The 12,906-nt window shown below is 43.8% G+C and overlaps 1 protein-coding gene across 1 annotated transcript in view; it reads right to left on the reverse strand.

Annotated features, from left to right (window-relative positions):
• Nucleotides 1–1,782: 1,782 nt before the first annotated feature.
• The window catches only part of LOC138742929 (sodium-dependent phosphate transport protein 2A-like), a 31,974-nt gene continuing 20,850 nt past the window's right edge, over nucleotides 1,783–12,906 (reverse strand). Inside the window, exons 7-10 of the mRNA XM_069897808.1 lie at nucleotides 9,927–10,094; nucleotides 6,964–7,080; nucleotides 4,399–4,523; nucleotides 1,783–2,491 (exon numbers count right to left, since the gene is read on the reverse strand). Of these exons, the coding sequence (XP_069753909.1) occupies nucleotides 1,913–2,491; nucleotides 4,399–4,523; nucleotides 6,964–7,080; nucleotides 9,927–10,094 (989 nt within the window). The 3' untranslated portion in view covers nucleotides 1,783–1,912. The remainder of the gene's footprint in view (nucleotides 2,492–4,398; nucleotides 4,524–6,963; nucleotides 7,081–9,926; nucleotides 10,095–12,906) is intronic.

Consider the following 12,906-nt stretch of genomic DNA (forward strand, 5'->3'; position numbering starts at 1 on the left):
AACAATCAGATGAACAAATTGGCATGTATAATGCTCGTCTCCCCCAAAAGATCATCCATTCTTTTTTTTAAGGAATGGGAACACTTGAAACACATTGGATTAGGCTATACTTCCGACAGAAAGAGCTACAGGATCAAGGCACTACACTGGAAGGAGACTCTTGGAAAGAAGACTGTCAAAGTTGTTCTCATTATTGTTAATTAAAAAGATTACTTCTCTTCAATGCCATTGTCATGCTGCTTGACTGAACAAATTCTGCTCGTCATCAGATAGACAATTTATAAATATGTGGACTATCTGGGTTGGCATCAGTTGATTTTAATTGAAAAGACCAAAACTATAATCTATGACATATAGTGAGCATTGAACTCATGCATTAAAATATTTGACTATTAGGGACTTGTGAAGTTTCAATGTATTAGCAAGGGGAGATGTCGTGGGACCTCAAATTATATCCAAAGCTCTGCCCAGTTTTCCTAATTAACAATTCCCATTTGGCGAATATATCCTCACTGATGTTGGCAATAGTCCCTTTGCCAATACCATCCATCTCCAGCCCTCTTCCCACTCTTTTGGTTTCAAACTTTTATCACAGTGAGGGTTGAAGTGGGGTGGATATTTGTAGCTGATGAGGTGCTTGTCTGCTGGCACTATCTGCAGTCATTTCAGGGTTAGTAATTAATTATTTTGAAACATTCAAGATCAACAAGCAACTGTTTCTCACTGTAATCTCATGCCGGAAGTCATTACTTTTAATATTACCTGGTTACCAGATTCATCTTGGAGCCTGATCTTAGCAGATCAGCCGTGATCTGATCGAATGCCGGAGGAGGCTCAATGGGCCGGATGAATCTCTGTAAGCCCTTTTATAGAGGAAAAAAAGGCGAATGTAGAGACAGAGATTCTCTGTCTTTACATTGCCGCACTTACTTCCATAAAAGGTCCAAAGGTGGATAAACTGCTGGAATACATTCCAGCTTCCACCCGCTCCACCTCCTCCATAAAGTGAAAATGACTGCAAATGGGAGGGGTGATAACGTTGAGATGATATCATCAGCCCCGCGACCCAAGCGCACTTTTTAAAGTGAAAGTACACAATGCTGGAGAAACTCTGTGGGTCAATACAGTTAAAACACCAAATGCTGGACCCATCTGCAAACCCGGCACTTTCACTTCCCAGACCATGGGTTCGACGTCACAGTGGTGGGCGGCCCTACTGTACCACTCGCCCTGCCTCCCTCAGCTCTGGAAGCCGGTACACGACTCGGCTCTCCATCAAGGCACTGTGGGATCTGCCTTACAGGTCATCAACGTAAAAGGTAACCTTACTTTGTTTTCCCCACTTGAGCCGACTTTAATGTGGGGTTTCAGCCTAAAAAGGGTTATAGATTAATCTCCTCAGAACTACTGTCAGTCTCCCTGCAGGATAGTTATTGGGGGCTTAAAATATACGATGTGGCTGTATTCATTTCCTATGAACACTTGTTTATTGATTGAAAAGATTGGAAATGGTAGAGAAAAGGTCTCTTGGATTAGGTGGGTTAGTTGGAGGCATCGACTTCTGAGCAACCAGTCAGGTAGATAGTTACCGGACCTGTCACTGTTCCTCCACTCATTATTTTAAGGAAGCCATTCACTTTGAATGTGATAAGTAGCAGGTGAATTGCAGAGAGCATCCTTCCACTCATGTGGCAGTCTCTTCTGGGTACATTCACCCAAGTCTCTGCCACATACAGAGCAAATGGCCTCTGGTCATACTTGCATTGTCCAGGGTGAGGCATGGTAAGTGAGGGGTTGAGGAGAAGAAAGGGGGGAGGAATGAAAAAGGAAAGGGATAACGAAACAGAGGGAAGGGAAGGAAGGACTCTGCAAGCCATGAAAATGTCAAAGGGACAAGCGAAACAGTGTGGAGCTACAGCGGAGTGACGTCCAGCACAGGTAATCTGTTTGATATACCTGTAGGTGATGAGGTTCCAATTGAAATGTCCTCCCGGTAGGCAATGGCTGGGTTTTCGCAGGCTGTCTTCACCTTTACTTGTGGCGATAACTCAGTGTGGCTGGTAGCTTCCCGCATTTCTCTCTTGTCAGCACAAACACAGTGGTCCGTACAGCAGAGAGCAGCATTGGTTATGATACGGTCCATGGGCTTCAATGAGTGCATCCAGGTTGGGAGGAACTCCCATGATTGTAGTTTCTTCGGCAGATACCTTGGTCTGCGCGCCTGCAAGACGTTGGTAATGCCAATGAAGATGAGTATGCCCACAAAAGGAGCACCTACGCCTATCAGAACCTGCCAACCAGCCATGGAAAGGCCAAATATTAGTGAGGGAAGGAGTAGGAAGCAGATGATCAGGTATAAAACAGCAAACCAGCGGTATTTGGCAGTTCGCTCTCCCAAGGTTTTTGCCATTCGGATTGGAAAGCGGGTGATTGGAATTGGGTACCAAAGTATTATCCCAGCAATGTTGAAAAAGAAATGGGAAAGGGCAATCTGAAAAATAAAACATTGTTATTGTTATTTAGGCAGCACTTTGATGAATACCATTGAAGTTGTTAATGAAAGGAATTATTTCCATCACAACAAAAAGGCTGTGATATATTGCAAGTGGAAAAAAAACTGCTGTAAAAATGACCCATGCTCTGGACAGGTGGTGGGAGAACGAGGGTGGAGTTGATGGGAAGTGAAAGAGAAGGAGTTACCGGGTAGTAAGTGGGGAATGGTATTGATAGGAATGACCCAAGTGGACTTGGCTCTTTTGTGTTGTGAGCAAAGATGAAGGTGCATATCCTGGAGGATTAAAAAGGCTAGCTGTTATTATTATTTTTCCAATTTTGGTTTGTTACTCAAAATTTTAAGGTATTTTAAAATCATTATTTTCCACAAGGAGGAAGCAATTTGACCCATCAGGGCCATGGGAATTTCTAGGGAAGTCATTGATCTCGTCCTACTTCCCTGCAGCCCTATACTTGTTCTCTCCCACTCGCCTCTTCATTCTCATTTGATCCCTGTTAACCCTCTGCCAATGAGTTTCCGTCAGGTGCTCCTGTTGCATCTCATGAGAGAGAGAGAGAGAGAGAGAGAGAGAGAGAGAGAGAGAGAGAGAGAGAGAGAGAGATCAGGATAAAATAGTTGGAGCTGTGAATCAGTATTATTGCGCTTTCCCATTGGTTTGACTGGCTTGTTTCAGTCGATCAACCATGTGATGCTTCACATCTCTGGGCCCTTATCATTTATCATTTGAAATCTGCAAGAAATTGTGAGCAAAATAAATGAGATTATCAAAGTCAGACACTCGGCCCACTGTGCGACCATCTATGCCTCATCCAATTTGAAATAAAAGAAACAATAATAATTCACTGAACTCCTGGCCCAGAGTGAGTTCAAGTGTATGTGGACTCTGACTCCAATCTCCATTGTTGAATATTAGTTTCTAAAATTTTAATGATCAGTACAGTAGAAACTTATTCCAGCCACTGAACTCCAAACAACCCCGTATCTTTTGGAGGCAGGGAGGAAACCGGAGCTCTATGGCAGGTGACAGGAAGAACATGCAAACTCCTTATGGACAGCACCAGATTGTAACCTATGTCGATGGCACTGTAATGGGGTTATGTGAACTGCTACGCTGAATCTGCCATCTGTTGGATGGTCTGCATTTTGGCCCATGCCCAATCCCATCCCAGTGTGAAGGAGCACAAACGAAAGCTGTCCATTCAAATGAGGAGCCAGCAGGAAACGTGTGTCCCGTGCAACCATCCCTTTACGTAAATAAGTTCTCCAAGGCAGGAGAGGAAAAGGGAAGTAAAAATGCAAAGCTGGAGAAACTCAGCAGGTCAGCAGTCAACTTTATAAAGCAAAGGTAAAGATACTTAATCAATGTTTCAGGCTTGAGCTGTTGGTACTTTGATAAATGGCAGGTTCATGAGCACATAAAAAGAGAGATACCAGATGGTGAATCAGTGGTTAAATGGCGGACTGCACTAATTTTTTCGGTGGCGCCAGACCGGAGGTGGGCCATCATGGGGAGGGGGGGCAGGGGGTTATCGGTGGCACCACCATTGGACCGGAGGGGGTGTGGTGTCGGTGGCATTGAACCGGGGGGTGTGGAGGAAAGATGCCACTTTTGAAAAATGAGCTTGGTGGAGGTTTCACTAGCTACTGGCTCAAGTGCAAAAGATTAGTTATATGTTTTTATTATATAAAGTATGTTGTTCAACCTGCTGAGTTTCTCCAGCATTGTGTTGCTGCTTCAACTGTGGTGTCTGCAGACATTCATGTTTTACCCCAAAAAGAGGAGGAAATCTAAACTACTGAAGGCTTCTTGAAGCTCTCATGTAAAATTTCTGTATAACAGAGAGGACTGATCCCCAGAACAAAGCAGAAAGTGCTGGGTTTACCTGGAAGGCAGATGGTAGCATGTCACCTGGGCTGGCCAGAGCTGCCAAAACTGCAGTGGTAGTGGTGCCAATATTGGATCCCAATGTTAGTGGGTAGGCACGTTCAATACTGATTACCCCAATACCTAGAGAATACAAAATATCATCACAGGTGAATTACCTCAGCACAGTGAGATTGATCATATATTACACACCCCCATTATAAAATTAACAGGTTTGTAAAAGTATTCAAACTAGAACATTCTAGCAGGTGACAAGTTCCAAGCTGTCAAATACATTAAAGCAACCGTGTAACCCTGACATGTCAGAGAGGAAGATTTTCCCTGGATATTTTGACTGAGTTTTGCTCATGTTCTGCCTTGAGCAATGGACGAGTGTGAAATATTTCATTCCGCTGTGCACTATATGGAAGGTAGAATCCAGCAATTGTGGTTTCGGGTAGGGGATTTAAATTGGATAAAGCTGCAGTGATGAAGAAACAATTTTAAAAAGATTAAATGGAATTGCATGTGGATCATAGAACATTGCTGCATGGTACAGGGCCTTCGGCTCATATTGTTGTGCCAACCTACTCCACATCAATGTAACTCTTCCCTCCCTCACAGTCCATAAGCTTCCTTATTTCTAAACGTCAATGTACCTATCCAAGAGCCTCTTAAATGCCCAGTCTCCACCAATACCGGCAAAGCATTTGAGGTACCCACAACTCTCAGTGTATAAAACTCACATCTGACATCTCCCTTGAACGTTCCACTGACAAACGGATGTCCTCTCATATTGCCCATTGCCTCACTGGGAGGGAAAGGTACTGGCTATCTATACTTCTCAGAATCTTAGTCAGTTATACGTGTTGTTTATCAACACCCAAGAGACTTAAGTGGCAATTTACATTATTTCCTGCCCCCCCCCCCCCCCCCTCCTCTTTTGCTGCTCACCAAATGGTAGTAATTGTTTAGGAAACTAATGCTGAGCTCCTCTGTCTTCTGGTCAGCAATCTAATATCCAGAAAGGATGGCAGAGCATTTCAACATGTTCTTGTTCCTCCCTCAATTGTCTACTGGACATGCACACTTTTGTTCTTGGAGACACAACAGACTGCAGGTGCAGAAATCTGGAATTTAAAAGGAAATCTATGGAGGATCTCAACGGGTCGAACAGCATCTTTAGGGTGAAAAATGACGTGTTGATGATTTGGATCTTAGATGAAGTCTTTCGACCTTCAACATCAATGCTTCCTTTCTCCCTGACTGATGCTGTTGGCTGCTGGGTTCCTCCAGCACCTCGATTGTCACATTTTGGTTCTTAAGCATTTTACCAAATGTTTCCTACTAAGATTTTTTAAATGCACCAGACAGCTGTAACGGAGACAAAAGAGCCAATACCAAAGGACATTTGTTTGAGGTGAGGAGAGGAACGTTTAAGGGAGATGGCAGGGGTAAGTTTTTTGTTGCACCAGCATGTGGTGTGTCCCCAGAATGCATTGCCAGATGTGGTAGTGGAGGCAGGAACAATGGAGACATTCAAAAGACTCTTAGATAGTCACAGGGATGTAAGACAAATAGAGGATTATTGGTGTGATGTTAGGACAGATTAGATTGTTGTGGACTAGGCTTATATAGGTTGGCACAACATTGTAGGCTGAAAGGCCTTGAGGATTCACATTAGTGGAAACAATGTGGGAGGGATGGATTGTGAGAATGGGTAGGACAGTCTGTTCTTGCTGATCTGTAGGAGAGGATGAGTAATTTTATGTATGAATTTAAAGCTCTTTAACAGCATTCATAATCAAAAGTAAGGAATTTACTCAAAATTGTGGCCAGTGTGGCTGTACAAAGAGAGGGAAAACAGTTATATTTTCCCGAATTGCTGTTAAAACTGATCATAGTTGAGACCAGAGTGGACATATTGGGGACGTAAGAAGAAAATAGTCAATGAAGATAGTGAAAGGAAAATAGAGAGAAAGTCAAAGGGAAAAAAAATGGAAGGAGAGAAAAACAGGAAGAGATGTGGACACAAAATGAAAGAGAGGGGATAAAAGAAAAAAATGGAGAGAGAAAGAGAAAATAAAAGAGAATGAGAAAAAATACTGAGTGTGAAAGACAGGGAGAGGGAGAGAAGAGCAGAAAATCCAAGACACTGGTTGGAAGTTCCCTACAATAATGAAGATTAAACTCCGTCCATTATCAGGGATCACAGCTTGAAGAATAGTGGCTAAATGATCTGTGGAAAGTTCTAAGACTTTGGCATAAAATAAAAGGAGAAAATGCTGGTGATACTCAACAGTTCAGGCAGAACCTGTGGAGAGAGAAACCGAGTTAACATTTCCAGTCGATAACCTTTCAGCTGGGAAGGATCAACCTGAAAAGTTCATTCACAGGAAATGGGAGAAATATTTCAACTGGAACATGTTGTATGACTCCAGTGATGTGAAGAATTGGACAACTCCCTCAAGGAGCCAACACTGACAAGGTGTGGGAGTATCTTCCTCCACAATGAAACATTTCTAACGTACCCATCAATATGCCCTGCCAGATGGCAGAGTGCACTGATTGCGAGCAGACTTACCAATGAGCGGAGTGATGGCTGAAGTAAACACAGAGCTGCTTTGGACAACAAAGGTAATGCCAGCCCCCACCATCATAGCGAGATAGCCTGCCAGCCAGCCAAATGGGTATGGGAAATCTGAAAGCAAAGGGGATGGCGTGGTTAATTCCCTGTCTGGCCTACCTCTACCGCTTGCCGAGTTCTCATAACTTAAGTACAGTTCAGTCTGTAACTGCCCACATGCATGAAGCTCCTCAGAAAACAGTGAGCCAAAAACTAATCAATTTCCATTGATAATCCTCATGCAATTTTAACCATAAACTACTTCAGGACCATGAAAAGATTTGTCCGCACTATTGAAACATCACAATTGTCTCCTGAACTAACAACTGTCCATACTTATTTATCATCCTTTCATATTTCACACATGTTTTTGTCTCATGGCAATTTTTGGTCATTTCATTTGTACTGTGGTTGCTGATTCACCTTTTTAAAAAATAATGCAGCACCGTAGAAGATCCTTCCGCCCGATGGAATCTGTGCCGTTCAATTACCTACTGACCACATATGTCTTTTGAGTGTGCGAGGAAACAAGAGCACCCAGACAACAACCAAGCAGGTCATGGGGAGAATATTTAATTTTAAAAAAAATTATGTGTAAATTTTAAAAAATATTATTTATGATTTAGACATGCCGCACGCTAACAGGCCATTTTGGCCCACGAGTCTGTGCCACCCAATTTATCTACACCCCCTGTATGTTCTGAATGGTGGGAGGAAACGGGAACCCTTGGGGAAAACCCACGCGGACACAGGGAGAAGGTGGAAACTCCTTTCAGACAGCGCGGGTGTTGAACCCGATCCCGATCGCTGGCGCTGTAAACGTGTTGCACTAACCGTTACACCAACAGTGCCGCTCAAAAATGTACAAACTCCTTACAGACAATGCCAGATTTGAACCTATATTTTTGATGCTGCAATGGCGTTGTGCTGATACACTGACCCTGCCTGTATGGCTGCATCAAGTTAGGCTTTTAGTTATTTCTTTAAATGTAATTTTTATTTTATTCATGTCATAAATTTTTAAATAAAGTTTAAAAAAAAAGTTAGGCTTTTAGTGCTTCTATACACTGTGCTGAAGCATTGACAGTAAATTTATATCTTATCAATATGACAGACATCTTTATAATCAGTTCAGTTTGATATTTTTTTTATAAACCGGCTAGTTAGAACCATTTTGTTTTATGAATATGGTTTCTATCTTTCTTCATTTCCCACTGTCTCAGAAAAGCAGGCCAACATATGACAGACCCACAAATACAAGATTCCCCTCATCCTTAACTACCAGCTCATTAGCCTCCGGATTCAACACATTATCATCCAGAATTTCTGGCCCTTAACAGGACCCCACTGCCAAACACATCTTCTCTTCTCCTCCCCTCTCTGCCTTCTGTAGGGACTGCTCCCTCCACATATCCCTCACTAAAAATCACCTTCCACCCTGGCACCTTACCCTGTGGCCCAGGAGGTGCCACACTTGTGCCCACACCTCCCCCATCACCACAATCTGTGGGCCCAAACAGGTCTTTCAAGTGATCCAACACTTCACGTGTATTCTTAGGAATGAATTACTGATCTGGTGCTCCCTTTGTGGTCTTCTCTACATCGGAGAGACTGGGTGCAGTCTGGAAGATCACTTCACTGAGCATCTCCGCTCTCTCCAAACCAGTTACAGGGACCTCCCAGTGGCCAATCACTTCAGCTCTGCACCCCAATCCCATGTTCAAGTCTGCCCATGGCCTCGTGTACTATCCCCCTAAGGACACCCGTAAATTGGAGGAACAACATTTGATTTTCACGACTGAGCACTCTCCAGCCGGATGGCATGAACATCGACTTCTCTGGTTTCTGCTAACCTGCTCTCCTTCCCCCCCTCCCTTCCCCCGGTTTTCTTTCTCTCAGCTTTCCAACCTCCTATCCACATCCTCTCTCTGCTTGCTGCTGTGGCCTCCCTCCCTTCTCCACCAATTACCTGCTTTTGGGACCATGCTCCTCCCCCCTTATCTGTTGGCTCAGACGCCCACCTTCATGATGGGCTCAACCCCAGAACATCAGTTACGTATTTTTACCTTTGATAAATAAAGGACACTGACTGCAGAGTTTCTCCGGTATTGTGTTTCCACCACAGACCCCAGTCACACTCTCTTCTCCCCACCCCTCCCCCTCATTGGGTAGACGATTCACAACTTTGAAGGCACACATTTCCAGATTCGAGACCAGCTATTTTTTTAGCTGTTATCAGACTTTTGAATGGACCTCCCATTTGTACAAGATGACCTTTTGTATTGTACTTTTCTCTTCAATGCTCTTGCCCTAAATTATACTATACCCTGCACCTTTGTTTGTTTTCTTGCTCTATGTATGCGTTGACTGCCTGGATATCATGCCAAGTCTTTCACTCACAATGAACAATTAATTCAATTCAATTATTGGTTTTAGGATAGCAGCCTGCCTATTAAGTATGTCATTTATCTCCCTGTTCAATGACCTTTGAAAAACATTGGATTCCTCTCTGTACTTCCACTCTCCAGGTGACATTAATCTCCCCACCATGTTAGATAGGTATCTCCAAAGTTTTGATCGTGACACTATTAGGCAGGAAATTCTAATGAGATATGTTCAGGCTGATTACCGTTGGTGTGACACCAGTCCAGCCAGCACCAGAAACCTTCCGCAATAAGCCCAGAAAATGGTGAAAATACTCAGATGTTCAGGCATCATCCGTGGAGGGCGAAACAGAATATCCTCCCTCTCCCCCACCTTCCCTCCCTCTGCCTCGAACATGCCAGCACGAGCAGAGACTGAACTGCATTGATTACTAAACTGTAAATAATTGCAAGAGTATTTAACTGTCTGGGCTCCACTAAAGATTTCCATTTATTGCAGCAGGGAACACGTGCCCTTAGCCATCATCAGAGACTCACCAGTGTTAATGATCCCCTTGATGGCTTTGGCAACCTGCCCCCTCAGCATACCATTCAGCAGTTTGACGATCAGAACAAGGCATGTGCACAGAACGACCAGGGAACCAGCCAGCAGGATCAGTCCCACCACAAGGTCGGACATGGTGGAATTCACAAACAAATGGTTACCTGGATAAAGGAGGGAAACTTTGGAAGATCAAGCAATCATTTTCAAATTAAGCAAGTGGCTCTGGACTGGAAAAAGATGGAAGATTTTTGTGACATATCTTCATCAGTGGAGCTGTCATTCAAATGATCCAGCTCTCATGCTGCAATGATAACAGCCAAAGGAATGAACACACACACATACACACACACACACTCACCCCACACACACACACACACACACACACACACACCACACACACACAACACACCACACACCCCACACACACCCCACACACCCCACACACACCACACACACACACAACACACCACACACACACACACCTCACACACACACACACACACACACCCCACACACACCCCACACACACCCCACACACCCCCCCCACACACACCCCACACACCCCCCACACACACACTTCTCCATATTGGCACAGAATTTGCTTAGGTACTGAGAGTCTGCCATTGGTTATGGGACCATATTACCCAGTCACAGGTGGGCTGAGTTTCAAGACAGGGAGATTCCAATTCTATTGCTCGTCTGGAGATTGTGCACGAGACTTGGTCAGCAGCAATCTACAGCAGAGAATCAGAAGAGTAGGGATTCGCTCTTTCAAAATCCAGCCATTCAGCCTCAGTGGTTTTTCTTGGTGATCATTCGGCACCAATTGATGTCTTTTTCACTTAATCAGGCATCCTTAACATGCAAAAGCTGACTTAGAAAGGGTGGCCAGGGGGCATAGAGTTCAGAGAGGAATAAATTCAGATAAGGGAGCAGAGGAGCCAACACACTTGACCAGTGCTACATCACCATGAAGAATGCCTACTGAGGCATCCCACAACCACATTTCAGCAAGTCTGATCACCTAACTGTACATTTATTCCTGGCATACAAACAGAGTCTGAGAACCACAGCACCAGTGGTAAAGTCGATGGAAGTATGGTCGAGGGACACAGAGGAGCGTCTGCAGGACTGTTTTGAATCGGTGGACTGAACCATTGTGACAGTATATAGATATGTCATTGGGAGATAAATTGGGGAAGGGTTTGTTAGTGTAGGTCACAATCAAACACTTTAAAACAGATCTTATTTAAAATACTGGAGCTCTGATAATGCTAGACATCTCAAGGCCTCAGAGCCTTTGTAAAGGCTTTGGAGAGTGCCCAAGAGACTTCACTAATGGATTGTTGTTTACAAAAAGGCCACAGATGAAAGAGCTTGCCAGAGCCACAGACAGTCTGGAGGAGAACTTGCTGTTCTAAGATGGTCATGTGGTTTTGCAAGAGAGACTCAAGAGAGAGAGAGAGAGAGAGAGAGAGAGAGACACACAGAGATCTGTTCTACATTGTTACAGTCAGCTGCAGCAATTGGAACTGGAACAGGACGTGTTGTCAAGCTTGTAGACGATGGGTTGTGAGTGCTTAGTTCAGCCTGGTCAAAGCCCTTGTGGTTCATGCAAGAGGAGAGGACTGGCTATCTAAAGTTTCACTTGGAATAAAAGAAACAAAAAGGAACTCTGTGGTGACCTGAAAGAAAGAGGTTATCATCTGGAGAACCCTGAGGGTGCGAGTTTCATCAGCACTGGAGTGGCTGATAGAAATACATCAGTTGTGGGTGTCCTGGAACAATGAAACTCTCTCTGAAAACTGGCAAGAACCTTCCTGGTTCAAGCACATTTCAAGCACCAATGCCTGGTGAATTTTATAAATTCTGTGCACAGTATAAGAATTGCCTGCAAACAGTGAACTTGGTGGAATGCGATGTGCGATTGGACTGTGAATCAAATAACTTTTCTGAATTTACACACATATTACATATATGTGCATTTAGAATTAGAAGGGGGTTAAGTTAGGTTAGTTAAGTCAAAAGTGATAAGTTAAAGTGTGATTCTATTTTCATGTTTAAAGATAATTAAAAGCAACTTTTGTTTAAGTAACCACTTGTCTTGATGAATATCTATTGCTGCTGGGTTTTGGGGTCCTTTGGGCTCATAACACCATATTCAAGCAATCATCCTCAGACCTGAATGAATATGTAACAGTTGTCAACAACTTGATCAAGCCATGCATGGATGAGTGTGTGCCCAAACGCACATACTTGGAGCTCCCCAACCAGAAGCCATGGATGAATCAAAATATTCGCAACCTCTTGAGGACGTTTAAGGTCGGTGATTCAGATACCTCCAAGTCCAGGTATGACCTATGGAAGGCTATCTCAGCCACAAAGAGGGAAGCTGGAGACAGACACAGATACTCACGGAACTATTGTAGGGACTGCAGGTCCCCATTGCACCTACAACATGAGGCTGAACATCATAAATGTCTGCGATGCTTCACTACCCAATGAGCTGAACACCTTTTATGCTCGTTTTGAGAAAGAGAACTCTATAGTGCCTATGGGAATCCCTACACAGTCTGACAATCCTGTGATAACTGTCTCTGAGGCTGACATTAGAACATCATTCAAGAAGGTGAACCCTCGTAAGGTGACAGGCTTAATTATGTACCTGGTAGGGTACTGAAAATCTGTGCCAACTAACTAACTGGAGTGTTCATAGACATTTTCAATCCCCCACTGCTGCAGTCGGAGGTTCACACCTGCCTCAAAAGGCCATCAGTCATCCCTGTGCCCAAGGAGAACTGAATGAGGTGCCTCAATGACTATCACTCAGTAGCACTAATATCTACTGTGATGAAATGCTTTGAGAGGTTGGCATGGCCAGAATTAACATATAGCTAAGCAGGGGACTAGACTCACTGCAATTTCCATATCTTTACAATTACTCCTCAGCAGATGTAATATCACTGGTTCTCC

This window comes from Narcine bancroftii, chromosome 9 (assembly GCF_036971445.1).
Source record: "Narcine bancroftii isolate sNarBan1 chromosome 9, sNarBan1.hap1, whole genome shotgun sequence".
In the NCBI taxonomy this organism is placed as follows: Eukaryota; Metazoa; Chordata; class Chondrichthyes; order Torpediniformes; family Narcinidae; genus Narcine; species Narcine bancroftii.